The 27,779-nt window shown below is 35.4% G+C and overlaps 5 protein-coding genes across 5 annotated transcripts; 2 read left to right on the forward strand and 3 right to left on the reverse strand.

Annotated features, from left to right (window-relative positions):
• Positions 1–1,595: 1,595 nt before the first annotated feature.
• On the reverse strand, positions 1,596–6,483 carry LOC108856796 (very-long-chain aldehyde decarbonylase CER1). The gene is made up of 10 exons (XM_018630682.2): positions 6,328–6,483; positions 5,955–6,172; positions 5,626–5,858; positions 5,303–5,522; positions 3,078–3,456; positions 2,871–2,978; positions 2,586–2,786; positions 2,292–2,399; positions 2,039–2,212; positions 1,596–1,958 (listed from the first exon to the last, which is right to left on the reverse strand). The coding sequence occupies exons 1-10, from the start codon at positions 6,385–6,387 to the stop codon at positions 1,773–1,775; spliced, it is 1,887 nt and encodes a 628-aa protein (XP_018486184.1). The 5' UTR covers positions 6,388–6,483; the 3' UTR covers positions 1,596–1,772.
• A 3,637-nt stretch (positions 6,484–10,120) lies between these two features.
• Positions 10,121–14,076, reverse strand: LOC108857290 (dol-P-Man:Man(7)GlcNAc(2)-PP-Dol alpha-1,6-mannosyltransferase). Its single transcript, XM_018631250.2, has 20 exons — positions 13,954–14,076; positions 13,788–13,873; positions 13,652–13,693; positions 13,527–13,572; positions 13,359–13,445; positions 13,205–13,260; positions 13,000–13,117; positions 12,841–12,899; positions 12,673–12,744; positions 12,522–12,585; positions 12,309–12,412; positions 12,011–12,082; positions 11,813–11,899; positions 11,659–11,726; positions 11,445–11,513; positions 11,276–11,358; positions 10,974–11,073; positions 10,659–10,724; positions 10,478–10,571; positions 10,121–10,392 (listed from the first exon to the last, which is right to left on the reverse strand). The coding sequence occupies exons 1-20, from the start codon at positions 13,994–13,996 to the stop codon at positions 10,315–10,317; spliced, it is 1,494 nt and encodes a 497-aa protein (XP_018486752.2). The 5' UTR covers positions 13,997–14,076; the 3' UTR covers positions 10,121–10,314.
• A 79-nt stretch (positions 14,077–14,155) lies between these two features.
• On the forward strand, positions 14,156–15,384 carry LOC108857435 (protein mago nashi homolog). The gene is made up of 3 exons (XM_018631423.2): positions 14,156–14,451; positions 14,685–14,861; positions 15,127–15,384. Exons 1-3 carry the CDS (start codon positions 14,236–14,238, stop codon positions 15,184–15,186), a joined length of 453 nt encoding a protein of 150 aa, XP_018486925.1. The 5' UTR covers positions 14,156–14,235; the 3' UTR covers positions 15,187–15,384.
• Positions 15,385–15,874: 490 nt separating this feature from the next.
• LOC108863446 (ras-related protein RABD2a) lies at positions 15,875–17,697 on the forward strand. The gene is made up of 8 exons (XM_018637875.2): positions 15,875–15,963; positions 16,077–16,149; positions 16,231–16,278; positions 16,362–16,409; positions 16,554–16,625; positions 16,724–16,879; positions 16,983–17,086; positions 17,375–17,697. The coding sequence occupies exons 1-8, from the start codon at positions 15,950–15,952 to the stop codon at positions 17,469–17,471; spliced, it is 612 nt and encodes a 203-aa protein (XP_018493377.1). The 5' UTR covers positions 15,875–15,949; the 3' UTR covers positions 17,472–17,697.
• Positions 17,698–18,273: 576 nt separating this feature from the next.
• On the reverse strand, positions 18,274–21,440 carry LOC108863445 (leucine carboxyl methyltransferase 1 homolog). The gene is made up of 13 exons (XM_018637874.2): positions 21,280–21,440; positions 20,974–21,193; positions 20,844–20,891; positions 20,680–20,761; positions 20,476–20,578; positions 20,219–20,339; positions 20,058–20,105; positions 19,797–19,880; positions 19,348–19,412; positions 19,023–19,074; positions 18,821–18,859; positions 18,591–18,700; positions 18,274–18,477 (listed from the first exon to the last, which is right to left on the reverse strand). The coding sequence occupies exons 1-12, from the start codon at positions 21,345–21,347 to the stop codon at positions 18,626–18,628; spliced, it is 1,005 nt and encodes a 334-aa protein (XP_018493376.1). The 5' UTR covers positions 21,348–21,440; the 3' UTR covers positions 18,274–18,477; positions 18,591–18,625.
• Between the last annotated feature and the right edge of the window lie 6,339 nt (positions 21,441–27,779).

Genomic DNA, 27,779 nt, shown 5'->3' on the forward strand with positions numbered 1-27,779 from the left:
ATATTCACAGGTTGTATATCAATTCATAATGATGGTTTTTTATATAGAGAATGTTAGATTATGGTTAATATTTTATTAAACAAAATTTGGAAAGATTTTGATGCCGAGGTAACATAACCAAATCAAATGGATATAAATACAATGTTTTAATAGAAAAATGAATTGATTACAGTTATCTTTATATATGAAATGATTTACCTAATTAGAGGTTCTTTGTGATTTTATAACCTGTGTCATGGAAAGTTTTAAATTATCTTCAACCTCAAACTGCGTGATTGTAGTCAGGATTTAGCCATAATTAGGGAGATTTCAATTTTTCTCTGATTGACATAATCAGCCAAATACGTATACATACCCCCTTTCATGAAGGCATGAACACACACCGATTCACCATTGGCGAGCAGATAATTTATTTTATTTTTTAATTGAAAATATGTTATAGCTGATTTAATATGTGCATTTTGTTAAAAAAATTTCATAATAAGGTCGATTGAAGAATACTATTAACATTGATGGTTTTTCGAAAATTGTCTTTGAGTCCAATGATGTTTCAGAAATCGACGATTTTAGACTGAGGTACTACATTTTGTTAACAGATTTTGTTCAATGATGTTTTAAATTTTCGATAAAATGATTTTTGGATTCCTCATAATAGGATTGCAAATGAAGGATTCTAATGGCACTATTCACAGCAGTTTTTAGTAATTTTTAATCATTTTATGTTTTGTTATATTTTGTTTCAGCATGGTTTTATTATTTATTATGTTTCGTTTTATCTTTTATTTATGATTTTTTAATGATAACAATTTTATATTCTATATCTATGTTTTATGTATCTTTAAATGATAATTTTTTTATTAGTATCCGCTTACTCTTATTGATTCACTTTTACGATACAAGTTCCAAGTAAAATTGTAAAACTAATACACAAGTTTAAAAATAAAATCGAAGATCAGTTTAATTTTTTTTTAGTGAATTTTATATTTATAATTTATATTAATTCAATTTGACCATCTCTAAAAATCTATTCACTCCGCGCAGGGCGCGGGTTATCACCTAGTTAACATGTAAGAGTCAAGTCATCTGTACCGCTACCTAGAAGCATGCTTCAATATGTAGAGATATACCTCTTTATTTTGCACACAATCTTCTCCTCTCCTATCCTAACAAGCCTTTCAGGTTGCTCCACTATATATATTCTTTCAGATCTCCATGAAGAAAAGTGTTCTTTACAGGAATGTTTGAATTTGTGTAATAAATTTAAATGGATATCCAAACTCGAACTGTACCCGCAAACCTCCAATCTGAAGCAAAATGAAATGATCAGGTAATAGTAATTTTCCAATCAATATATGGAGTGGCAGATTCTAGAGGCGTCCATATCGATCCATGGTTTATAACAAGACGACCATCATCTTCCGACAAGCTCTTTCACAAACAGTTTTTAGACCAAAAAGGAAACGCATACGACATAATTCTTTCATTTTATACTCTCAGAAGAATTTGATCAAAAAAAAAAAAACTCTCGGAAGAAAAGAAAAAGCTTTGAAAATGCCAAATCAGAAGTAGATATTCAGCAGCGTATAACACATGCATTGCAATAGTATAGTAGGTTGTCATAGATTGAGTGAAACCATCAGCGAACAACATACATCATTTAAAAGTATGAAAACAAATACAGAGGTGAAATTCTGGATCCATTGTCTAGAAGCTTATTGTACATCATATATGATCAATTACGGAAACAACACACATCATTTGAAAGTAGGGAATCAGGGGTATTTGAAGTGATGCGGAAGCAGCAGAGGCTGGAAGCCGTGGCTGAGACAAGCTTCCCATACTTGGTCCAAATCTGAGAGAAGAATGGATGTACCGCACTCATGCATTTCCCATCCTTCTAAGGCGTGCAATATGCCAGCCACTCTAGTTGCACTCATCGCCTTTCTCGGTAACCAGTTCTGAATATGTGTTTTATTTAGTTAGTTAGGATATCTACAAAAAAAAAAATTAACTGGATTGGATAGCTTTGTATACTTACCTCACAGGAGTGGATATTCACTAGAGATTTTGGAATTATTAAAGCCGGTGGTGTATGATAGGTACAATCTCTACGAAACTGCTTGAGGGGGAACTGTGAGATTGGGATAAATAACGTTCCTTTTGTGGCCATTTCCTGCTCCTCTCTAGTTGTTCCTTCTCCCATCAGCCATATCTTCAACCAAAATTCCATTAGTTTAATATGCTCTTCGATTGTTATGCAACTTTAACTGTTTAATGGTATACTTAGTTACCTTGTTTGATGGGAGTGCTTCAGAGGTTAAAAGGACCAAACGGTCTCTGCATTCTTGTGGAACAAATGATCTTAGGTTCTCATACTTTTCTGGTAATAGAGTCGAGACCTGCAGATAACATTTGCAAGCAAAAGTAATGAATTATAATACAACTTAAAAAAAGCTTGGATAGGTGAAGGTGCGGGCTTAAGCTTTCTCCTATGGACATAAGGAATTCAAACCAACTTCTTTTTTAATTTAGGCAGTGACAAGCAAAACAAAAAAAAAAGGGAAAACGAAGGAGAAAAACACAACCTGAACTCCTCTCTGGCAAAGAGCAGAGGCGATGGTGTATGCCACCTTTGTGAGATTGCCTGTCATCACTACTTTTGTCGTTGATTTGGGTAGACTATTGATCACGACGGCTGCTGACAATCTACTGCCATCCACCAATCTTACTTTCATTTCTGGATGCTTGTCAATATACACCTCTCCATTCCTGTTTAGCTCCTCCCCCTGTTCCAGCCCACCACAGTTTTAATACTATGACATCACATTTCACCAATGTAAAACCAAAACAGTGAAAGCTTGTTTCTGTACTTGGTTCATGAGACCCAGGCTAAGCACCTTCACTCCTTTTTTATTTGCCTCTAGTATTGCTTTCTCAATCATGTTGTTGATCGCGTCCTTCCTCCATTTTAACAAGTACTGCATGCATCAGATGCATCAGTAAACCAACCTATACTACTTATACAGCTAATAAATTCGCAAAAGAGTCAAAACATAAAGCTGAAGATGAGGAAGGACCTGCAGATTATATCTGGGTATGATCCAAGACTGCAAGTTGAGCTTCTCAAAAGAGTTTCTCTCAGCGACAAAGGGGCTGCTGGCGTAGAAGAGAGTGAAGAGCATGGAGAGAGATGTGAAAGGCCACAAAAGGCGCATGAACCATCTGTAAGAGAAGGGATAGGAAGCAAATGAAGCCAAGCCAATCCGCAAATGGTATATGGACTCGGGCGTCGTCAGGTGAGTTAAGTGCACGACGTCCACTTTATCTTCTCCTCTTTCTAGAGATTTCTCATACAATGTATCCGAGGATTTATCCATTGTGCCGTAGATGTAGTCATACAAGGGCATGAAGAGGGAGTAGTTGGTCCGGAATTGGGTGTGGTGCAGCGAGTGGAATCTGCAACTCATCATGATAATTTTATAATCCAAAAGAATGATATTATGACAATAAGAGTGTTTTATCACATTGCACTTGCTATCGATACATAGGAAAACAAAAGGATGTGTTAATAACTGGTGGTGGACACTTCGGTTATTTTATTAGTTCGGTTTGAATTCGATTCAATTTAGTTATTTGATTGATTCGGTTCTAGAATTTTTCAGCTGAAATAAACCATACTTAGTTTAGTTTGGATCGGTTTCGGTTTGCTTTGTGTTCAGTCGATTTTTGTTTCGTTTCGGTTTAATTGGGTTTCCTTAGTTTAGTTCTTTTAAGAGAAATCAAATTTTAAACATAAACATATGGTTATGAAATCATCATGTTGGTAATTATAAAAAAAATTATGTAAACCGAAATAAAAACCTTTAAAAGAATACAAAATTTTTAATAAGAAACAAATATAATATAAAACAAAAACAAAAATCTTAAAAACCACAAAAAAATTATAAGAACACAATCAAATCAAAGTTAATTAAAGTAAATAGAAAATTAAAAAAAAACTAACATTGTTAAATAAAGTTAATAGTGACTTTAATTTTAAGATTTTAGTATATTGTATATTACTAGTATATGTTTAATTCAAATAATAAATAAAAACATTGGTTTATCGGTTCGGATTAACTTGGTTCAGTTTGGATCGACTTTGGTTCGGTTTGTTCGGATTGAAAAAATCTTAAACCAAACTATTTGATAATAGACTTTAGTTTAATTTTAACCGGTTTCAGTTTGATTGGTTCGGTTTGTTTTTTTTTCACCATTATTAATAACTCTAGACTTTAGAGCGGCCATATATACCCTAATGAATTTGATATTTTACTTTTCAAATGCTGTTTCGTTAAATAGGCTCTAAATACATAAATTGTGAGTGCTGAAATTATGTGCCGATAAGTTGAGAGATATAAGATTAAATTGTCTTTTTATGTGGTCCACGGATTCGGTAGTTAGCAACCAAATAACGGGTACAAGTATATCACGCCACCTCTTTTATAGATGAAAGAAGAATTTTTACATGCAAATGCACGTGATATATATGCATGTATTATTATTTTATTTTATAATCGTAGTGTAATGTTCAAAGAATTTTTAGGTTCAATAACTAATCATTAGTACGTTAATTCTATTTAATACATGGTTAGATGGCCAGTCCAAATCAAATCCGGATGACAGTAGTTCCAACGGAACTCTTTGACCACTCGGACCAATGCATCCTAATTATTACTTCAAAAACAAAAAAAACAACGATTTTACTTCAAATTATTAATTTTATTTATGCGCATCAGAAATTTTTTTCTTTTTTCGATAAAAGCTTTCAATTTGAAAACATAAGTATTACAAATATAAAACTTCGGATCTTATAGTAAAATAAAGTTTGTAAGAAACAGATTTTGTATAATATTTAGACCTTATCTAAATAAAGGTAGAGACTAGTAATGACCATTAAATAGCGATAAAAAAAAGTAACTAGCAAAACAAACCAGGGCCATTGCATCAGAAAATTTAAGCAAATAAAAGATATTGATATTTTTATATACATGTACATCAATATCTTTTATTTGCTTAAATTTTATGATGCGTACGAATAAAATTTAATAATTGGAAATAAAATCGTTGTTTTTATTTTTTATATAGAAAGAATGATTTCTAATTAATGCGTAGGTTCTTTTCAAAATTGTTTTAAGAGTAGATTGGTACTAAATTTGATATTTCCCTCTATATACAGTCGACAGTAATAAATATATTTTTTATCAAAAATAAATGTATATAAATATATATATAGAAATTAACAGAAAGTGCAACAACATACGAGGGAGTGTAGCAGAGGAACTTGAGGGGAGGAAAGAGGTGGAAAAGGCGCTTAGGGACGAGCTCGAAGTTGCAGTGCCCCATGTTGTTCATGAAGTCTATGTAGATTACATATCCGGCGAACGACGCTATGGATGCCGTTTTCGTTAACAACGTTGTCATCAATGGTATGGAGAAAAGAATGAAGTATGCTATATGCTCCGCAAATGGATGTATCACCGCTGCATATAATGATTAAAATATATATTACTAGTTAGGACGTGAAAAAGTATATTTTTTACGTATGTTTGATGAAAATTAAAAAAGATAAGAAATAAGAGTTACAAGTGATGGGCTCAGTGACGATAGAGGAGTGGTGGTGGGAATGGTAGCGGGAGTAAAGGAAGTGGTGGTGAAGAGCTTTGTGGAGCCAATAATAGAGGAACTCCACCGGCCCGGCGTGAAGTATCGCCGCCATCAACACTCCGTCTGTCCTCCACAAGGGAAGTTGCTTCGCCTGCGGCAACAGCTGGATCCCTATATAGAACAGCAATCCGTTGAATAATATTTGGTCATCCCTGCGCGTGTAAATATCAAGAGTTAATACATACTTGGCTCGCATAAATCACAAGCGACGCAATTATAAATAATAACAAACAAAATGGAAAACGAACCAGTCAGTCTCCCTGTCGACCTGATTGAAGTCGATACCTTTGTCTAGGATGCGCCTCTTTCCGTTGGTTGTATAGTAACGGGAAAGAGAGATCCAAACCTGGTTGTGAAGAATTCTGAAGAGCAAGAAGGGTAATACGAGGGAGTACCCGAGATCCACCGGATCATCAGTCACAAACTTGTATGTGCTATGGACCGCCCATGGTGCAATTACTATGTACTATTGTATTAATTGTTTCCACGTCCCATATCATGCATCAAAAACGGGATTCAATCATAAGCAAGATTTATATATATACACTATATTATAGTGTTTTTAGTAGAACAATGTATATAATAGTTAAATAGACAAAGGAAAGAGAGAAAAGAGTGCACCTTGAAATTCCCAAGGGGTGTCCAAGGCCAATCGGTGAGGATCCCTGGTTTCGTAGCCATTATACCGTCTAGTGTAATAAGGGAATATGGGTGCGTTTCTCCAATTCTTTGTCACGTACATTATATAGAAAGGTACTATCAAACTCTTGGGTAGATGTAGAATGACGAAGCCAACCCCTATCTTCCCACCAGCCCACTTCCCTGTGAGGGCCCTACCTGGACCAAACATGTACTCCTCCATTCGATACTTCCCACATGGATCCTTATTTATGACACTCAGCTAATCTCCCCCGACACCTATCGAATATCGATTGCCGATTATATCATATCCTCGACGTAAGCAGAAATATGCATCAGTAACGTAGATATGGCTTTCTAAATCCGGTGGTTTTTAGTTTGTATAATGAAAGACTGTCAATTTCCCATCTAAATACTGATGAACCAAGTTAGGCAACATTAGAGCATCATTATCAATAGGACTTGTGAAAGTCCTAAAGTAAATTGTTTTTTTTTTTTAAATTTTCTTTTGTCCGATCACATGGAGAGAAACCAATCAGATAAAGGAAGAAGAGAAAAAAGTTAAGGATAGAGTTTAGGACGTTTCTTATATTAGGACATATGGGTTGGGTAATTGAGAAAAAGTGGTGGATCCCACACCAAAACCACTTAGGACTAAGCTTAGAACCAACCGATATTTATGCTCTTAGGTGATGGTCTTGATGGATGCTTCAGCAACTAGTAGCCAATCAAGATCATTCACGTCAGAGCGCCAGCTAGTGTCTGTTGCTCCAACATTAAATGAATGAAAACTTAAAACAGGGCACGCCTTCTTAAGCGAGCATTAAATACTTCTACATTTTCGTTTTCTGTAACTCCATCTCTCCCACCGCCACAAATATACTACGAATACCCTACTCACTCCTTGATTAGGTATACCATGAGTGTAAGGCCCGTTTGAAGCAATACCTCGTAAAAGTGGTTGTAACTATTGATCTGATGATGCACCTAGATATTATTTTGTTAACATAGTTATGGGCTAGCGTTTCTTAAGTATTTTTCATTTTTTTTTCATTTCTTATCAGTAAAGGTTTTCCTATTAAGAGGATTGTTTCAATAAGCAGATGCAGATCATTGGATCTTTTTCGCTAATATTTCTGATTTTATTTTCCAATGGGCCTAATTGTTTGTCCTTCTAATACATATGAAGCTCACCATGTGGCAGCAAACTTAACAAAGGCAGGCTAGGGGCGAAGCCACCATATACTATGTGTAATCAAACATTTGCAACAGGCCACCAAAATTTTTGAAAAAAAATATAAGTTTCAGAAAAAAAAAATGAAGTCCCAAATTTTTTTTTTACATAGACATTACAATATACTCTAAGATTTCAGGACAGACCCTGCATATGTTTCAGTTTTTGTTCCATAGCTCATTAAAAAATTGGTGGATCACCTAGTAAAATTTAGAGTGTGCACCCACACTGAGTTAGGTTAGAGTATATATCTCATATATTATCGATTAAAACATTATAAATTGCAAAAATCTGGAAGGGAAGGGAAGCAGATTTGGGAATACGGTTAGAGTGAAAGATGAGTTTGGGGAGACTGTTTCTCTCGAAGACAAAGGTTGGGGAGGAGAAAATAGAAGTGAGGACGAGGGAGAAGAGGGGAGTCAAGGGACACATGAACCAGGTGAGGTGCCATGGGGACCAAGACTACAAGGGGAGAGAGGAAATCTAGTGACGGGAAGCCAAGGCGCTTCTGGTAAATGGAGTAGTGTGTTAGGAGGATAAAGTCGGATGATTCCTACTCTCTCCCTAACGGCCTCCCTTGTAACGACTGCTCTACCTTAGACGCTTAGGGAAAAGCTCAAAGTTGCACTCCCATGTTGTTCATCATGAAGTCAATATATATTTTTACTCATGTATGCACTTACAAGAACAATCAAGGCCGGCTTAACCGCTTACAGATGCGAACAGAACGGTGGCCCAGAGCTTGTGTATAAAGGGCCCGCTGTTTTTTTATAAATTAATGCCAGCTACAGGTTTTAGTATTTTACGCATCCCCTTATATAAAAAATGAAAAGTCATTTTAGTGGTTTCAGGTGACAGATCTTTCGTACTGAAGTTTTAAAAAATTGTTATAATTTGATTGGTTGATTATTTTTAATTTTTATTTATTTAAATTAGATCTAAAAATTTAAGATAAATATAAAATTATTTAACATCACTTGCCATATAATTTAAAAAACATTACAAATAACATTCATGGCAATTAATTCTCGAAATTATAGAAAGATTAATAATGTTTTATTTATTACTTTTAATATTTATAAACTATAAAATGTAATGAACGAATTTTTATATAAGATAATTATAATATTTTTATACTCTACTTGATGAATTGTATTCAAATATAATTATATAATAACTATTTTAAATATTACAAAATCCAAACATGTTTATTAATATTATTTTTAAATTTACAGAATAAATTTATCAGAATTTTAAAATAATTTATAGAATGTTATAAATTATTTATAAAAATATAAATCCTACTATATATTGATTGAGAAGTCACCTTATTACGTGTCGATCATAAATGAACTCTTAAAATTGTTATAATTTGATATCTAAAAAGAAATGATAATTCTATTACCACTTTCCAAATAATCTACATAATATTAGAAATAATTATTTATGGTAACTAGGTTGTCCACGAGTTTTTTCCTCCCCATGGCCCATGGGCATCCTTTGACGAGACGCACTGATCCATGATATCAGGCTGTTCTCCACAGCATGCATCAGCGTCACTATCATCGGTCTCCCAAGGTCTTTCCCCTCATCTTCAACCGTCACGTACGAGTACATGCATGCTCACTATCACCAGCGGGAAACCAAGAGATATTTGAAGCTACCAAGGGGATCTCTAGCTTTGGCCACTCCGTCAGAGCTCTAGGCCTCTACGCCATCTAAAGGTACACTTTGCGTAGCTAGTATATGTAATGTCCAAAGAAGTTTGAAAGATACTAGAAATGGTGAAGCTCAAAGCAAGGCTCCAGCTCAACGAAGATGGTGATGAGAGAGAGAGAGTGAGAGCAAAAAATTGTTAATTTGTAACATTATGTATTGAATCTCGTAACTGTATCAATGTATTGTACACCTATTTATATACAATGCTAATACCAGTTCAATCATACATTCACAATCCAGTTTAATAACTCTAGTAAAGGACGTGCATTGGGTACAATACGTGACATGATATCACCATGTGGGCGAACCACTTTGCGTAGCTAGTATATTTAACTACTACAACTTTAATTAATTACGCGAAGAAAAAAAAGAGAAGAGAAACCTCAAACTTCAAATATGGTAGGAGAGGAACCAAAGGACATTGAACGTGATGATGCCCTGCCAAAAATCGGCTTTACACTCAATGTACAATTGTCCCACCTCCACCGGCCAACAACGCCATCCATTTAATGAAGTAATTAAATATTTTGTACTCTCCTTCATTCTTCATTCATCTGTTGGCTTATGCGGTTAAAATCTGTTGAACCGCAAGCTTTACTTCCTAGTGCCGTATACACATCCAGTTTAAATGTTTCACCTTGCATCACTCCAATGTTTAATATAATCCTTTTTGAAGATTAAAAACAATGTAAACATTATTAATTTACATTAGTTAGGACCATAATCTCAATCAGAATTATGTTCAAGTACACACAACACTAAGCTGTGCTACATCGACCAAGGCGGAATAAGTGTTAGAATGGTCGTAGGAAACCCGGCAAGTGAAATGGTGAGCGTCTCGAACCAAAATAAAAAAAAAAGTAAACTCAGAGAGCTGTGATACATCGACCAAAACAACGAATCAGAAAAGCGACAGACATATGGAAGGAAGTATACTAATATCTGGACATCGTTACATCTTCTCCTCTCTCTCTCAGGATAACAAAGCCGTGCTACATCGACCAAAAACAATGAATCTAACATCCTGGCCATTTCTTATGCAACTGGTCATCCGTCTTCATATCCCGGTGCACGTATACTTTGGCTCTTTTCACCTGCAACTCAACATTTTAAACTCAACACTGCATTCCAACGCACCACCTATTCTGATGAAATATTCCCCAAAGCTAACAAATTTACCAGAACAATGGGAGGGAAACCTCGCCGCAGTTCGATTCTGTCGAAGCCTTCTTCAGAAAACAAGCACTTGTATCCATCCACAGACGGGTGCTCGCTGCTCAAAAAAAAACATTACAACTTTATTAAATGGTATCTTCTTTGACTAAGAGTTTGCTTTCTATTCTATGATGAATATACTCACCTCACAAGGTACGTGAAATTTCGGTTTCGTAACTCCTCCACCACAATGTTTTCCTCTTTTGAGTATCTGCGTTGCACACGAGAAAAAAATAGCTATTTATTCAAAGGCCGTGGAGTAACATATGATATTTTCCCAGTTAGTGGTAACTGTCTCCAAGAAAATGAATATGGCAAACAAACAGATGCATCTCTCAGGCACAATTCGATCCTTTACAAGTGGCAAGTTGTTATCCAGGTACCTTGATGTCTCTTTTACTTCTACCAACACTAAAACGGGCTAGGACAGCTAATAGAAAGAATAATCAACCACACTCACCTCCAAGGAAAAGCACTTTCACAAAAGCGAGATATTCCATTCATAGCACTAAAGGTGTCTATGTGAACCCACTCTTCTCCCATTACATTTGCAGGATGGCCTGAAAACATGGAAGTCACCCCGTAAAACTAATCATATCGTAGGAAAATTATCAACCCTTTATCACCACAAAACAAAGATGATTATGTATATAATACGTGGCATGTGAGACGAACAAAGACTGGCTACCATATTTTCTTGTTCGGTTCCAAAGCAAACGCTGCTGCAATAACAAGATACCCCGAAAAGAACAAGTCACTCACTTATCTGATGCAAGCGCTTAAGAGCATAGCCGCTTGGATAGTTGTTGTAAGATGCCATGAATGTGAGAACCGTGCACCCTGCACTATATGATAATGATAGGGTTAAGCAGACTAGCAAATACATTCCCTTCTATTGCATATATCAAAGATAATTGCCTACTATTTATACCTGATTGCAAATAATGCTAGCATAACCATGTTTGCCAGTTTCCAAATAGTTTTCTTCCTGTTCTTGTAGCTGTACAGGGAAACCGGATTATAGCACGAGGCTCGTCAGTAGTAAGTGTAAGTGTATCAAAAATAGCTCTTGAGAGACTGAATAAAAAAAAACGTTTTAGCTATGATTGAGAGCTTAGCTAGCAAACATCTGATAGGACTCATACATTCTGCTAGCAGCAACAGCAGCAGATAAGTTGAGCATTGGCACTGAGCTAATAATAAAACGGAGTTCCTACATATAGCAAGAAAGATAGGGAAGCCTTCATCAGCAAAAAAGAAAATCCCTTGGCTACTGAGATAAGTAATTCATCTGAATACCTTGTGTGGAAGCTTAGAGTAGAGCATAACAAATGATATAACTGGAACAATATGGAATGGAACCCTCCTGTCAAGTAAAATACCAAACTGCATAATCCAAAAAGAAAACAAATGAGAAAAATAATAGAGAAACAATCAGATCTGCCAACTCAAATGGAATAAGGCTATATGACAGACGTTAGGAGGTCAGATAATTACCAGAGAAAGAGGATACGCTACAAGTAAAGACCGTGGGAGTGCTGAGGTGAAGTACCAATGAATGGAATGTGTCTGGTTTAGCAAATAATTTTCAAGGAACAACAGAGAATTTAATAAAAACTACAAGCGCCACAATATTTGCAAAATAAGCTTTGCACTGGCAATGACACTGAAGTATGAAGATCTAAAACGGTTATCATTGTAAAGAATCCAAATTCTCTAACCAGGCAGTGGAAAAGATGCTAAAAGGTTTATCCATCATACAAAATAAACATAGGAAACAAATTTTGAAGGATACACCCCAGTCAGAACTCCGGTTCAGAATGGAGTTAAACCAGAAAACTTCAAATTCTGGCCAAACAAACTTCTTCCACATGATAGAGTCAACGCAAATGGTAAGACCTGTGCTAAGGAATATTCCATGACCACAAGAGCCTGACTCGGAAACTAGTATCCGAAGGGAAAAACAAAAATATATCACAGAATGAAAGAAGGGGGGACTTTAACTAACCTACAGCCACCACAGCGGTTCCAACACAATACTTGAGCGTTTTCCAGAAGGAGATCGATCTGGTCTGTAATTAATAAAATGTAAAGCATCCTCATGCAACAAATTACACATACATAATATTCAGAAACCAAACTGTTCATCACAAACTCACCAATAAAAACTCGAGAGCGATAGGGCCAAGCAGTAATATCACATCGCATCTGAAGATAACAGTGGCAAAAATCTGATTATCAGATGAAAGGCATGTCAGAAAATCCACAGTTCCGGGAAGGCCATGAATGATGCTAGTTATAACCGGTACCACAAAAATAATACATACCAGGAAGTTCAAAGCTGAATAGAAGTTTCCCTTCAACCAATTACCATATGCCAGATTAACTGCGCAAACAAGATTTCACAACATTAGCAGAGGCCTACGCTAGATAGGCCATGTGGAAGATTGCTAGGACAAATACAAAGATGAAGAGAAAAGAATCACCTAATCCCAAAGCAAGAATATTAGGCAGAGGACGAGTGGAGTAGAAAAGTAAATGAAACTGGAGACTGGTGAGAAGTACGAAGAAAGACTCCACTTGATGTCCAAACTTGTTCCTTATCTGTTAAAATAGGTAGCTTTCGCTCAGTTGTGCAGATAGAGAAGTGTGGGAATAGAAACAAGCAGAAGTAGCAAATAAACATCACACCTGAATCCGGAAAAATCTAAGTGTGGATAGTATGATACACCCCAACACTAAACGAGCTACATAAGTCAAATGAACTGGTTTAGTCCGTGTTTAGAAATCAAGAAAACAGTGGTTAGTTGGTTGGTTGGAGAATTCATTAAAGGGGAAATCGAACCTGCAACAAGACTATAAATTTTGGGGAAGCCAAGGAAGCTGATGATGAATACAACGGGTGATGCAAAGAAAGAGACTATAAAGGCTCCTGCAAGAACAACCACAGAGTAGTTTGATATTTATCGTCCATAGAAAGAGAAATGACTAGAAACAGCCAACAGCCCCTTACCAATAAAAGTTCGAGGGACAACACCAGGGAACTCCAAATGATCATACTGACACAGAATAAAATAAAACACATGTCGGAAAATTTTGTAGAATTCAAACATGCCTTAAGAAGGAGAGGTCACTCACCGAGTCCAAACGATGGCGATGGTAAAGAATGTCGTGCATTGACTGGTCAACATGCAAATTGAGACGAGAGAGCACTCAGTACAAAAAAAGAAAAGGAGAGTAGAGATTGGAAAGTGAAAAGAAGGAGGCACAGTACCTGTACGTTAAAGCTCTCTTCCACTTTAGTGAATGGTGCCATGAGCACATAAATTGCAGCTATAGCTCCCAGGATCAGATCATATCCTTTTCCCACAACAGAATCTCAAAAGTTTCAATTTACAAGAAAAAAAAAAGTGAAAGAGAATGCACAATAATCAATTTACCATAGGATTGAAGAAACTTAGCCATTTTCGAATCCGTCCGCATCGTCTCTGCAACTTCCTTCTCGATGTCAATCGATATCAGGCTGACGATTTCGATGGGGGACAGATATTTTAAAATTGGGCCTGCTTGTTGGGCTCATGTTTATTTAAATGGGCTGATAGCTAACCCCATTAATATGAGTTAGCCTTTGCTAGTGTTTCTTTTTCCTTTTGGGGGTTATTAAGAGAGAGAAAAAAAAGGGCAGAAGGGAAATCGGGAGAGACGGAGAAGGAAGGAAGGGCATGGCGGCGGAAGAAGAAAACGAGTTCTACCTGAGGTACTATGTGGGACACAAGGGGAAATTTGGACACGAGTTCCTGGAGTTCGAGTTTAGACCGGACGGTAAGCTCCGTTACGCAAATAACTCGAACTACAAGAACGATACGATGATCCGGAAGGAGGTGTTTCTCACCCCCGCCGTTCTCAACGAGTGCAAGCGTATCGTCTCCGAGAGCGAGGTTCTTTCTTTCTTTCCTATCTTAACTCCTCAGATTTGGTTCTAATTTTTTTTTTTAATTCCTCTCAGCTCGATTAGGGTTTTGTTTTGGAGTTTGATTTATCTATGTTTTAATTCCTCTCTTGGGCTTAGTTAGTGTTCTTAGGGTATGATTGATCTATCATGCGCGCTTTCAGTATATTGTGTGTCTGACTCGTGCTGCTTTTTTGTTTTGTTTTGTTTTGTTTGCTATAGATAATGAAAGAAGATGATTTTAAGTGGCCGGAACCTGACCGTGTTGGAAGGCAAGAGCTTGAGATCGTGATGGGAAATGAGCATATCTCCTTTGCTACATCTAAGATTGGTTCTCTCGTTGATGTCCAGAGCAGTGATGATCCTGAAGGTCTTCGCATCTTTTACTATCTTGTTCAGGTCACCTCTCTCTCTCTCTCTCTTTTTCCTTGTTGAATTTTTTTATACCAACATAGCAAATTCGTGCTTTAGGATATTCCTCTAAACTCTTAATCATCAATCTTGGCGGGGGATTCTTACCTGGGGTCGTATGTTTGTTGGGGAGGCATATTCTGGTTTTGTTCTCTGTCAGCTGATTTGACAATGTTTCTCTAGTTACTCTGTTTGCATTAGCATACATCTGTTACTTATTCTTTGCTCTTGACATATTCCTTTTTGGTTGCAGGACTTGAAATGTCTGGTTTTTTCGCTCATCTCGCTGCACTTCAAGATCAAGCCTATTTAGAGAAGAAACCAGTTTAGCTACTGGGATCATGGACCTGAAGTTTAGTTGCTTTTATGTTTCTGGCTCATGCCTGTTTCTTGTGTTGTTAACTTGAAAACCCTGGGTGTTTCACTCGTATGCTGTTTTTTTTCTTCTTCTTGTTGTTGCAATGAATCTTAAATGAGCGTTGGTATTGGAAATGGACACAACGGTTTGGCACTTGTAAGCAGTGGGCTTTGCCCCGGTGCTGTTATTTTCGAGACTATGTTGAGAACATGCGTAATCAGTTGCCAAGCTTATCTTTCAGCTAGCTATATATTTACTCAAAGCCCCGCCGGTCCATTGTGTTGAAGAACACTTTTGGTAAATAAACTCAGTAATGAAATTAGATAAGTTCCACATTTAAAGCCAGTCAGTTTCTCGTAGATACCTAGTTTGTTATCATATTGGATTGTTTAAGTACCTAGTAGCACTGCAACCTCAAGATGAGCTGGTAAAGTAGTGGGAAGGAGTGAAGAAGAAAGAGCAACCAATATGTGGGGGGTGATGGACACATGATTATGTATGTGAGGTGTGTTGTTTTCACAAGGGAGCCCGAAAAGCAGATAATTACGTGTGGAAGCAGGTCCATCTTTGTTTATTTTGGGCCTTATTTAAATGAATATAGGATTCTCTTCCAAGGCCCAGTTGTTGGCCTCTTTCTAGATCTCCTCATTCTTTTAACAGATCTCTGCTCCCACCCTTTAGATTTTGCTCTTGTTCTGCTCTAGTTTCTGTTCCAACCATGAATCCCGAGTAGTAAGTTCCTTTCTCATCACCTTTATGTCCATCTACTCTTTCTTCAGTTCACATAGATCCTACGATTGTGTAGGCTTCGAGATCTTTGTGTTTGATCCTTTTAATCTGTGTAGCGACTACCTCTTTAAGCTCCTGCTCATCGGGGATTCTGGCGTGGGGAAGTCTTGTCTACTGTTGAGATTCTCTGTAAGTTTGTACAACTAATCGAACCACTGTTGCTTTCCTTCTTGTTGGATACTTCATGTGACTCTGCCTTGGTGTTTGCAGGATGATTCGTATGTAGAAAGTTACATAAGCACTATTGGAGTCGATTTTGTAAGTTTGTTTCACAGTTATTTGTTTCCTGGAGGCCCCTGTTGTTGTTAATCTCACTTTTCTATAATTTTTCTTTTCTATAGAAAATTCGGACTGTGGAGCAAGACGGGAAGACGATTAAGCTCCAAATTGTATGCAACCTTACTTTCCTCTTTGTATTTTATTCCCAAACAGTAGTTAACCAATGACAAGTTTAAGTTCTTAACTCTGCATATGTTCCTCATGTCTTCTTGCTTTTCATTAACTAGTCTCAATGGTGACTCTATACTTTTCAGTGGGACACTGCTGGTCAAGAGCGGTTCAGGACAATTACTAGCAGTTATTACCGCGGCGCACATGGAATCATTGTAACCTACTTACTCTCTCTCTCTCTCTCTCTCTCTCTCTCTCTCCGTTGTTTTTTTTTTCTGTGCTAACTTAATCCGTGGTGGCCTCCCCCCGGTAGATTGTCTACGACGTCACAGATCAAGAAAGCTTTAACAACGTGAAGCAGTGGTTGAGTGAAATTGATCGTTATGCTAGTGACAATGTGAACAAACTCCTGGTTGGAAACAAGTGTGATCTTACTGAAAACAGAGCCGTTCCATATGAAACGGCAAAGGTACAGTACAGGACTCTCCCTCTCCAGTTTTGTGGGTCATGTCATCTATTATTATTTTTGTATGGCTAATCGCTCTTCTGATGAAATTTTGGTACATTCCAAGGCTTTTGCCGATGAAATTGGAATTCCTTTCATGGAGACTAGTGCTAAAGATGCTACGAACGTGGAGCAGGCTTTCATGGCGATGTCCGCATCGATCAAACAGAGGTTAGTTACTATTGGCGGCTAATTAATGCTCTCGTAAGATTCAGGAGACACAAACTTTGAACTCCAGCAAGTGGTCATTGCTATATTTTGTTATAATAGCAAAGGGAAATAAAAAAAAAACTTTAAGAGCAGAGGGATGTTGACCCTGCAGTGTTCGAATTTTGAAAATTCAACTAGAAGCTCTAAACTTTCATGTAGTTTGGGTGTAGCCAATCAGTATATATAGAGAACGAACCAGTTAATGTCTATGGTGCTAAGGAAAGTAATTGATTTGTGGTTTGGATGCAGTATGGCAAGCCAACCAGCTGGGAACAATGCCAGACCGCCAACAGTGCAGATCAGAGGACAGCCTGTTGTCCAAAAGAATGGCTGTTGCTCAACTTGATTGTCTAGCAATATCCTTTTCTTCGAGTCCAATATTGTTTTCTCTTCAGTTCACTTGTACTTTGTATGTAATATCTGGTCTGTAATTAAGCTCAAGTGTCCTTTGGTGGTTGTTTTTCTCTTTGCGTATCAACATTTCCGTACCAACACATTTTTATGGCTGCCTTCAGTGTATTCATATCGATACTGTCGTTTTGCTTAACAATGTTTATTAGAAAACCCACTGATTTCTTACGAAACACCCACTGATTTATATCGCGTCTTTTCATGTTGTTTTCATGTTCACATATAACAAATTACCTTAACTTGGAAGCAATTTCTAAATTGGTAAGAAAGTTGACGATTCACTGGTCATTAATTATGCTGTCAGCTTTTGTTTTGCAAAATTTATTATTACGTAAGAAAATAAATCTCTATTTTCTCTGTTACTTTTAATTTTTTAAGAGAAACGTTTAAACAGACAATGAAGATTTGCATTTGTCATCGGTTTGTTTGTTATTGTTCAGGATTGGAGTGGTTTTTATCCTCTTACCGGTTGTGTGAATAAGACGTGTTTAGAAAGTTTCTATAGGCTTTACCGTAGAGTGATGGTACTATCTATGGTTGAGTTCTCGTATGGTAAGCTCGCCTTTGAATGTGTGGTGGAGCTCTTCTCTCCGGTAGTGATATTTGCCTTCCTTGTTTTAGTTTAAGCTAGTTTTTTCGTTGTTGTTTCTCTTTTGGTATTGAGGGGTGTTGTTTACCTCGTCGGCTTCTGATTCCGGAAAAGTTTTGTTCTTTTGCCGGCTTTGTGTAATGCAAGGTGATTTCAATATTAATCCAATAGATGACAAAAAAAAAAGAAGATTTGAATTTGCATCGTCGTTCATTGGTATGACAAACAAGAATAGCAGAAACAAAAAGAAGAAGAAACTGAGTTAAAGTCGAAGGCGACGACGGGCCCACGTAACTCGAAGAGATAAAGTCGGTAGCATTCATTCAGCTTAATCTCAAAAGCAGCTTGTTTCCTGCAAAGACGAAGAAAATGCTTTCAACTTCCAATCCACAAAGTGCGCACATATCAACCCACCAGGGTTCTTAGTTTCTCCAATAAATGTAAAAGAAAGAAACACTAACTTACCGTTTTCAAACAAAAACACTCCTCCCATTCTTTTTTCAAGGTGACATTGCAGATGAGATGTTCATGCTTTCACGGCTTCCGCTTGTGAAACCGAAATCCCCAAATATCCCCTGTCAAAACAGAACGCTCTTTACTAAAACACTTTTCCCCCAAACCTACTCATCATAACCAGAACTAAAAAATCATATTTTTGAGTTATAACTACTTGAGCGCATGTCTCATTTACGTACCATTGCGTCGTTGACAGCATATGTGACGCAGTAGTGTTCCTGTTCAAAAACAAAACCATAATCACTTATTTACCCACATTTATATCAACAGTGACGAATCATCCAGAACTAACATATATACTTGGAGAGATCCTTGCTATTCAATACCCCTCATACATAAAATGGATGGAAAACTAAGTTAATAAGGTGGAGATGGACTTGCCTGCATCATGTGCCACTCTTCAAATTCGTCAAACAGCTCCAATCGCTCGATCCTGAAAACACACAATTATCTTATTTAATATAAGCAAGGTTTCTGAAGAAACGTCAAAATTTGGAGATATAAGAGACCCCAAAAAAAGAGAATACAAAAATAAAAAAAAACAGGATAAAACAAGAGCTTAAAAACAAGGGTCAGCTTAGAACTCAACAACAATTACTAGGCATTTCTTGTGAAAGAGAACTTTTTCGAAAGAACTCAGACCAGATAATCGATATGAAAATTATAACACAGTTACATAATTTTTAAGGGTAACTTCAGCACTGACCTGCGTTTTTCTTGAGTATCAACAAAACTTCCATACACTTTTAGCATATCCCAGGCAACAGCTCTCTAATATGCCAGAACAAAGAGTACATTAATATATGAGAAGACCATAGATTATAGATTATAATTGAAAGTTAGCCCTGCGTCCATCAGACAATGCAACATTGTCTAGCTACAACCAGCCATCACAAGCAGAACGAAAGACTGGAAACTGCATTAAGGTCCTTCGAACAGATACGGTTTGATGAAAATCCAATATTCAATAACATAACATACAATTTTGACACCGCACATTTTCGTTAGTTGAATTTGCACTCAAACCCTAGCACATTCGCATTTACAATTTGAAGCCGTATGTCAAATTGTTTAGCAACTCGATGCAAGATTGGAGGCATTAATACATATACCAGTCTGCATTTAATCATATTGATATCTAACTGCAAAGCGCACCTGCCATCCATTGTCAAGAAACAATCTCTCCTTTGCAAGTAAAGTCGGTGTTGCATCAATGCTTAAGAGTGCACAACCCCGACTCTGAAGCACAGAAACACACGGGTAAAATAAATCAGAACGAGCTTCAGTGAAGGCTACACAAAATGTACCCCAGAGGCAAAATGATGACATTTAAATGTTTTTACTAGATTCCTCATAGCTCAGCAAATTAAGCTTTGCTCATGGAGATGTCGCTGCAACTAAAGTAGACATTCTTACCTCCAAGTTTATAATCATCTGATGTCCAAATGCATCATCTGGACGGATCTGCAAACCGAAACCCAACGAGTTAAGACACATCAGCAGTAAGATAATATCTACAATATTAAAAAAAAAACACACACAGTTGAGAACTACGTAGAACAAAATCCCAGAAAAACCTGCTCATATAAGAAAAATACTGCAGTTGAAAAAGCCTCTGACGCCCAATTGACGATGGCACGGCTTGAATCTGGATCCAGGTAAATCAGAACACATTCTGCAATAATAAATGTCGGCAGACTGTAATGATATTAGGGATCAAGTAGGTTTATCATCAGTCAGCATCTCTGTAACCCCAGTAGAAGACTGAGGGCTGAGGGTTCATAAAATACGTCATAACAGTGTGTAACAACAAAGGGAAACTGTTCATGCATACCTAGGATCCATACCAGCAAATGATATAACATCTCTTAGTTTTGGTATATCACGCAGGTCAACTGGAAGTAACTTGTAATGATCAGTGAGAACTTGGCCTTCCTCTGCAGAGTTAAACAGCAACGCAACATAATAAATTAAGAGTGTAACTAACTAAACTACAAGATAACTGTATAAAAAAAAAGAAACATTCTACAATTCTCACCAATTGAAATAGATGAATTAGCTCCTAGTTTGTCCCTCAGCTGGCTGGAGTTTTCTATAACCGCAGCCTTCTTACTTGTGACCTAACGTAAGAAGCAAACCCATTTAGCAACAGACTAAGTGTTCCTGATGAATAAGTTTGTGCCCAATTACAAGAAGGGGTACCTCCTTAAAGTCCAGTTCCACGTACAAATAGGGCCCTTTCCCCTCATCCTACAAAAAAAAAATGGGAAAATGAGAAGAGAAGCTCCCAAAATGGAGAATTCAGAGGCAGAAGAAAAAAAAAGAGAGGCACCAGTAGCTGGAAGTAAGTAGTATCGAAGCCAGCTCCGAGTGAGAGTATCTGTTTCTTGGGTTGAGCAGGAGGCCCACTTTCCAGAAACTGAGCCAAAAGCTTTCGGAAGGCAGCCCAACGGGAAAAGTAACCTCGATTAATAATCGGGGATCTTCGAAGGGGTCTTTTGACAAAGAGATGAACATAATCGTCTTTCATGTAACCCTTTTTGACACAAGACCTTCAAAAAAATCCAATAGCACAGTCACAAACTTATTCCCCATCTACGATCTACTAATTTACGAAAAAGGAAAGAGGGCAGCGTACAGTTTACTGGCGGATGCATCGTCGTTTGTAGCCTGAACCGCCGCTCTATTGCTGCGAGATTCTGCCATATCTTCCTTCCTTCCTTCCGATCAATCAATCAATCCCTAGCAATTACCGATTGTTTCTCCAAGACGAACCCTCTGGCTCTGGTTTTGGGCCTAAAATATGAGATGATCATCAAACGTGGTATATGGTATTTGCTTTGGGCTTAGGCCCAGTAAGTTCGCAACGAAAAAAGGAAACTAACTATTAAGTAACAAGGACCAAAAATAAGTTTGGGTACTGTTTCTACGAGTGTTAAAATGAGCTAACTCGATTAACTCAGTTTAGATTATTGTGAGCTCCGGTCTTTCATGAGATAGCTCAGTTCAGCTTATTTATTATATGAATTTCAATATACAAACTCAAACTTAAATTATCTAGATTATGAGTTAATTGAGCTAACTCCCGATCAAATATATAAAAAAAATTATAAAAATAAATTAAAAAACTATATAGAATAATATTTTTATAATATAATTTAAATTTTAAATTTCAAAAGCCTTAATATTAAATAATGAATAAAACCAAGACATAATAATATATTAAATCAAAGCTTAATTAGTGATCTAAAAATATATTTGACATAAAATTCTTGTGATTATTCATCTTCAAATTCTTCATCTATTCAAATCGTAAAAATATATATTCCGCATGAGAGTCATAGGAATATATTTAATTCTAAAGATACATGATCTGAGGATTGATATCAATATTCTTTTACATTTTATATATATTTATTACTTTATGGTTTTAAATTTTAATTCTAGAAGATTAATATGATTATTGTTATAGAAAATATATTTTCTTACATAAGAAAAATTAGAAATCATCCACACACACACACACATATATATATAGTATAAAAACGACAAAATTCATGAATTAACGCATGTTCATTAAAGATCGTTCATATAACTCATGATCTAATTTAAACTCGATCATTAAACTCATTTATTAAATGAACCTAAAAATAGAGATCATGAAAAATCGAACTGCATTGAATCAGCTTATAAGTTATAACTCATTTATACACCCTTAAACTACACCATATGTTTCATAATAAGTGTCACTTTAAAAATTGTGCACACTTATTAAGAAATCATTTAATTTTGCATATTTTCTATATAAAACATCATTGCCAATACACCTACCCATATTACAACTAATAGAAAAATAAACTAGATAATAAAATTAATAAATTTTACATTGAAATGCATAAAACGATATTTATTTTGCAACGAAAAATTTTATGTACAACGACACTTAATATGAAACGGAAGGAGTATTAACTACTATTAAATACTAGATCTTTTTTTCGCGCTTCGCAGCGATTGTGTAATGTAAATATTAATTTTCTTTGATTTTTTTATTTTATTTTAAAAAAAAATCATTGTTTATATCTTTTGAACACTGGTATCAACTCCATTATCATATAGGATCTATTCTATTACATATGATCGCATGTATTGTGTAATATAAATATTATTTTCTTTGATTGTTTTATTTTATTTAAAACATTTTTCATTGTTTAAAGCTTTTTAACATTGGTATCAACTGTATTATATCATATTAGGTTAAGACCTGCGCTTTGCGCAGGATAAAACGATTTTTAATTTATATTTTTTACGTTCTACGAATATAATAGTTTTGAGATGTTTATTCGTTTCATAAAAAAAAAATATTATGTGTTTTTAATGTAATTTTGTATCTTCTTTCTCTATTGTGTCCATATAATTAAAACAATTATTACATAAAACAGTATATTTTAGAAAGTTATGTATTAAAGTATGGTTATTTTGGGTATTGTAATTTTATTCTTAAAATGTGTGAAAGGAAACTCTAAAACTATAACTTTGATGGAATGGAAGAAATAGGTGTTACATATTTTTAAAATTTATTAATCCTCTTTTCTTGTTATATATATATATATAGTTGTTTGCTTTACTAATATACAAAAAATAACCAATGGTTACTTGCTTGTGTAATATATATGGGATGATATGTTTGATCTATAAAAAACTAAAGGCATGCATTCTTGATGTTTGTTGCTCGCCGAAAAAAAAAGAAGATGTTGCATGTTGTATGTTTATGGCTTTATGCCGACTTTGAATTACTTAATAGTAGTTGTATATTACTATGGACCTAAAAGAATTGTAACCAAAATAGTTTAACTAATGGGCCATCATGTTTGTAGCCATTTATATAAAGAAACAAGGGTTTTTTTTTTGAAAATTGACTCAAAACTCAAATTCAAATACAAAATTAATCTATATTTTTTTTGGATTTTTTCTTTGTCTTCTTCATCCCACAAATTCACATTATTTATAAAAATGCCATTTATTTTTTTCTTTTCGAAAATGGTATTTTTACTCTCTCAACCTCATCATCTTCAAGTATTTACAAGATTACCATTGCCATCAATACCCCAACTACCATGAACAACCAATTTGAAGCTCTTAATGCATCTCAAATCGATTTACACTCTCTTTTTCCCAATTGTTATGAACTAAAACAACATCTCTTTCACTTTGTCTCCATATTCATCCAAAAAACTCAAGTTTTTTATTATAATTTTTTTATGATTGATAGAACCATTCAAGCTTATCATTCTTGGTGGGTTACTTTTGTTTGAGGTTCTATGTGGTTGGAGAAGACTTATGTGTGCTAAAGAAGTCATCTCACTAATTTAAAGTATGAAATTGAATTTTTTTCCAGATATGTTCGCCTAGAAGCCTAACCTGTAAGTCTTCTGGCTGTACAAGACTTAAGGTAAGTCTTCTGGTCAAACTCGGTGACTTACTTGTAAGTCATCCAATTTTGTTTGTTAAAAAAAACTCCGGACGACTTACCAGTAAGTCTTCTAGGATAAACGAGTGAGTTTTGCATTTGACCGAATTTTGTCAGATATTTGATTTTTCCTGGTAGGCTTACTTGTAAGTCGTCTCTGGGAAAACAGAAAAATCAATATTTTATTATTTCTAGACGACTTACAAGTAAGTCTTCTCAGGTTAGTTTTGCAATTGAAAAATAAAACTTAAATATTTAATTTTTCCTAGAGGACTTACTTGTAAGTCGTCCAGTCAGACGACTTACTTGAAAATCGTCCAGTCAGACGACTTAAGTTAAGTCGTCCAAAAAAAATTTTCTGAGATTCTGGTCAAACCTTACTTATCTCAGACGACTTTTAAGTAAATATTTAAGTTTTATTTTCAAATTTTAAATTAACCTATGACGACTTACATGTAAATCGTCAGACGACTTACTTGAAAATCGTCAGACGACTTACATGTAAGTCGTCTAGAAATAATAAAATATTGAGTTTTTTTTTGTTTTCTCAGAGACGACTTACAAGTAAGTCGTCCAGGAAAAGTCAAAATATCTGACACAATTCGGTCACATGCAAAAATAACATGTTTATCATGGACGACTTAACGACTTACTGGTAAGTCGTCTGGAGTTTTTTTTTAACAAATAAAATTGGACGACTTACAAGTAAGTCGTCCCATTTAAAAGTCAATTGCAAAAAAGACCTCTCCAGACGACTTACTTGTAAGTCTTCCGGACGACTTACTAGTAAGTCTTCCAGACGCCAGACTTATCTTTAGTAAACTTTCATTTTCTCTAATAATATAAAGATTTTTTAACATTTTTTTATTAATTCATGTATATTAATCAATATTGGGAATATTGAATGAAATTTATAACATAATTGGTGATATTTATGAGGTTACCAGAAGACTTACTGGTAAGTCTTCTACAAAAAAACATTTTCAACACAAACTTGTAAAAAATGTGATATGCTTTGACTAGTTACTATTGTTTGTTTCCATCTCTTAAGTATTATTGTTATAGAAACCAATGATGATTATTGTTATGAGTTGGAACAATGGTTAAAATACTTCTTAAAATGTTATATCAGTATGAGTATGAGGCTACCAAAATTCTTATTTATTAAGATGAGAAGAAGGTCATTTGAGTTTATTATTGCATATGGAAATCCAAAGATAAGAGAAAATCTATCGAAATCTATTATTTCATTGATTTGTAAATGTGTAAACACATTGTTAGCACATATATTACATCTTGGGAAACATTATTAATGATTTTACAAAAAAATCACAACTAAGGGAATACACATGCAAATCACAAAACATACCACAAACAAAACTATTATATATCATTCATATATAAAGACAAGCTTAGACTCCACTTGATATGGAAAAAAACTTCGTCAGGAGACTTCCAGGAGGTCCAGACGACATCCAGGAGGTCCAGTAAGTCGTATGGACCTCCTGTAAGTCGTCTGGACCTCCTGGAAGTCGTCTGGACCTCCTGGAAGTTGTTTGGACCTCCTGGAAGTCGTATGGACCTCCTGTAAGTCGTCCTAGAAGTCTTCCAGATCTGAAAAACCTGCATATCCAGATCTGAAAAAATCTGCACATCCAAAAACGTTCAAATGACTTAAAAACATATAAAATAAGTGGAAGATTCTATAGATATACTTTTATAGAACACACAATGTACATATCCAAGTGGAAGTTGAGAACCATCTGATTAAATACCTGCAAAAGAAATAGATGATTGAGAAAGACATGAGACAAAACTGAAAAAATCCATATAAAATTTGGTGTTTTAAAGTCTAAGAGATTAGAGTGGTTTGAAGAGTTTTAGTGTGAGAAAAAGGTAAAGCCTTTATGCAACAAGAAGTTACAAAATGAAGAAAAATGAGACATAAAAATACATATCTAAAATTAATAGATCTACTTTTAAATGAGTGGAAGATGAGAATCATGTGCTGAAAAACCTGCAGAAACAAGATAAATTAGTGAAAAAGACATGAGACAAAAATAACCAATTGATATAAAGCTTGGTGTTTATAAGTTCAAAGATATTAGAGAGAGGTTTGAGAGTTTTAGAATGATGAATATTACATTTTTGTTGCAGTCATTTGAGAGGAGGAGAGAGAATGTGTAAATTTTTCTTTATATACGGAGACAAAAAATCTAATAAGGTTAAATATTTTAGATTCAGAAGACTTTTAAGTAAATCTTGTGAATAGAAGACTTCCTAGACGACTTACTTGTAAGTCGTCCAGAAGACTTCAATATTTTTAGCGGAAAACTAAAATATTTTTAGCGGGAAACTAAATATTTTTAGCGGGAAACTTAATACTTTCACTCATCTATGTTGAAAACAATTCACTTTTATGATATCTTATTTTATATCACTTATAACATATGTTAATTACATGATTTCAATTTTTCACTTATCAAAATATTTTTTGAAAATTTTATAAATTATTTTTAAGATCAACTATACTGATTCCATCAAATCATGATGTTTTCCCATATCAATCTCTTTTTACCAACATGGATTATTTATTTTGGAGAATTGATCCAAAAATGGAAAATCATCAATTTGCTTGGATTCTCTGGTATATTTGGAAAGGAAGGAATTTAAAGATCTTTAGTAATCTTGATGTTGACCCGAGAGATACGTTGAAGCTGGCGGAGACAGAATCAGCATTATGGATTGAAGCACAGAATACGAATACACAGAGTCAGGTACAACAGGCCGTTAGCAGTGACACAGCTTCAAGACCGGGTCGATGGTGTTTCACCGATGGTTCATGGAAAGACAAAGACAAAGCCTCAGGACAAGGTTGGTATAGTACTTTAGAAGGCTTTGATAGTTTAATGGGAGCAAGGAATGTTAGAGCGAGTCTCTCTTCCCTTCATGCTGAAGTGGAGGCTTTGATATGGGCAATGGAATGTATGAAAAATTTACGTCAGTTCAGGGTTACGTTTGCAACGGATTGTTCTCAATTGGTGAAGATGGTTTCGGAACCAGAGGAATGGCCAGCTTTTGCAAGTTATTTGGAAGATATAAAGACCCTTCGAGACGTTCTCGTCAACTCAGAGATAATTCATGTACCACGAGCGCAGAATATCCAGGCGGACAAACTAGCACGAAGTGTCAGGATACAGCCGTCTTTTGTTGTTCACATGGGTGCAGAGCTACCGGCTTGGTTTTCCGAGTTTAGATGAGAGTTTTTGTTTACGCTGATGACAAAAAAAAAAGATCAACTATACTAGAAGACTTTCAAGTAAGTCGTCTCGTCCAGAAGATTTACTTGTAAGTCGTCTCGTCTAGAAGACTTACTTGTAAGTCGTCCAGTCGTCTAGAAGACTTACTTGTAAGTCGTCCAGACCCTAAATTTAACCTCTAAACTAAATTGACTAAATTAACTAATTAAACACGTTACAAAATCAAATTAAACTTAAAAAATGTTTACTATACACAGAAATAAATATACTTAGGTAAATTTAATTTTTTTAAAAAAATTTAAGCTTTCCAAAAATCTAACCCTTAGAACACATACAGTACTACAACATATGTTGTCAATACCTAAACCAAAGAATATCATGATTCACTACTTTCTGTCATCTATGTTGAAA

This window comes from Raphanus sativus, chromosome 5, assembly GCF_000801105.2.
Source record: "Raphanus sativus cultivar WK10039 chromosome 5, ASM80110v3, whole genome shotgun sequence".
Classification (NCBI taxonomy): domain Eukaryota; kingdom Viridiplantae; phylum Streptophyta; class Magnoliopsida; order Brassicales; family Brassicaceae; genus Raphanus; species Raphanus sativus.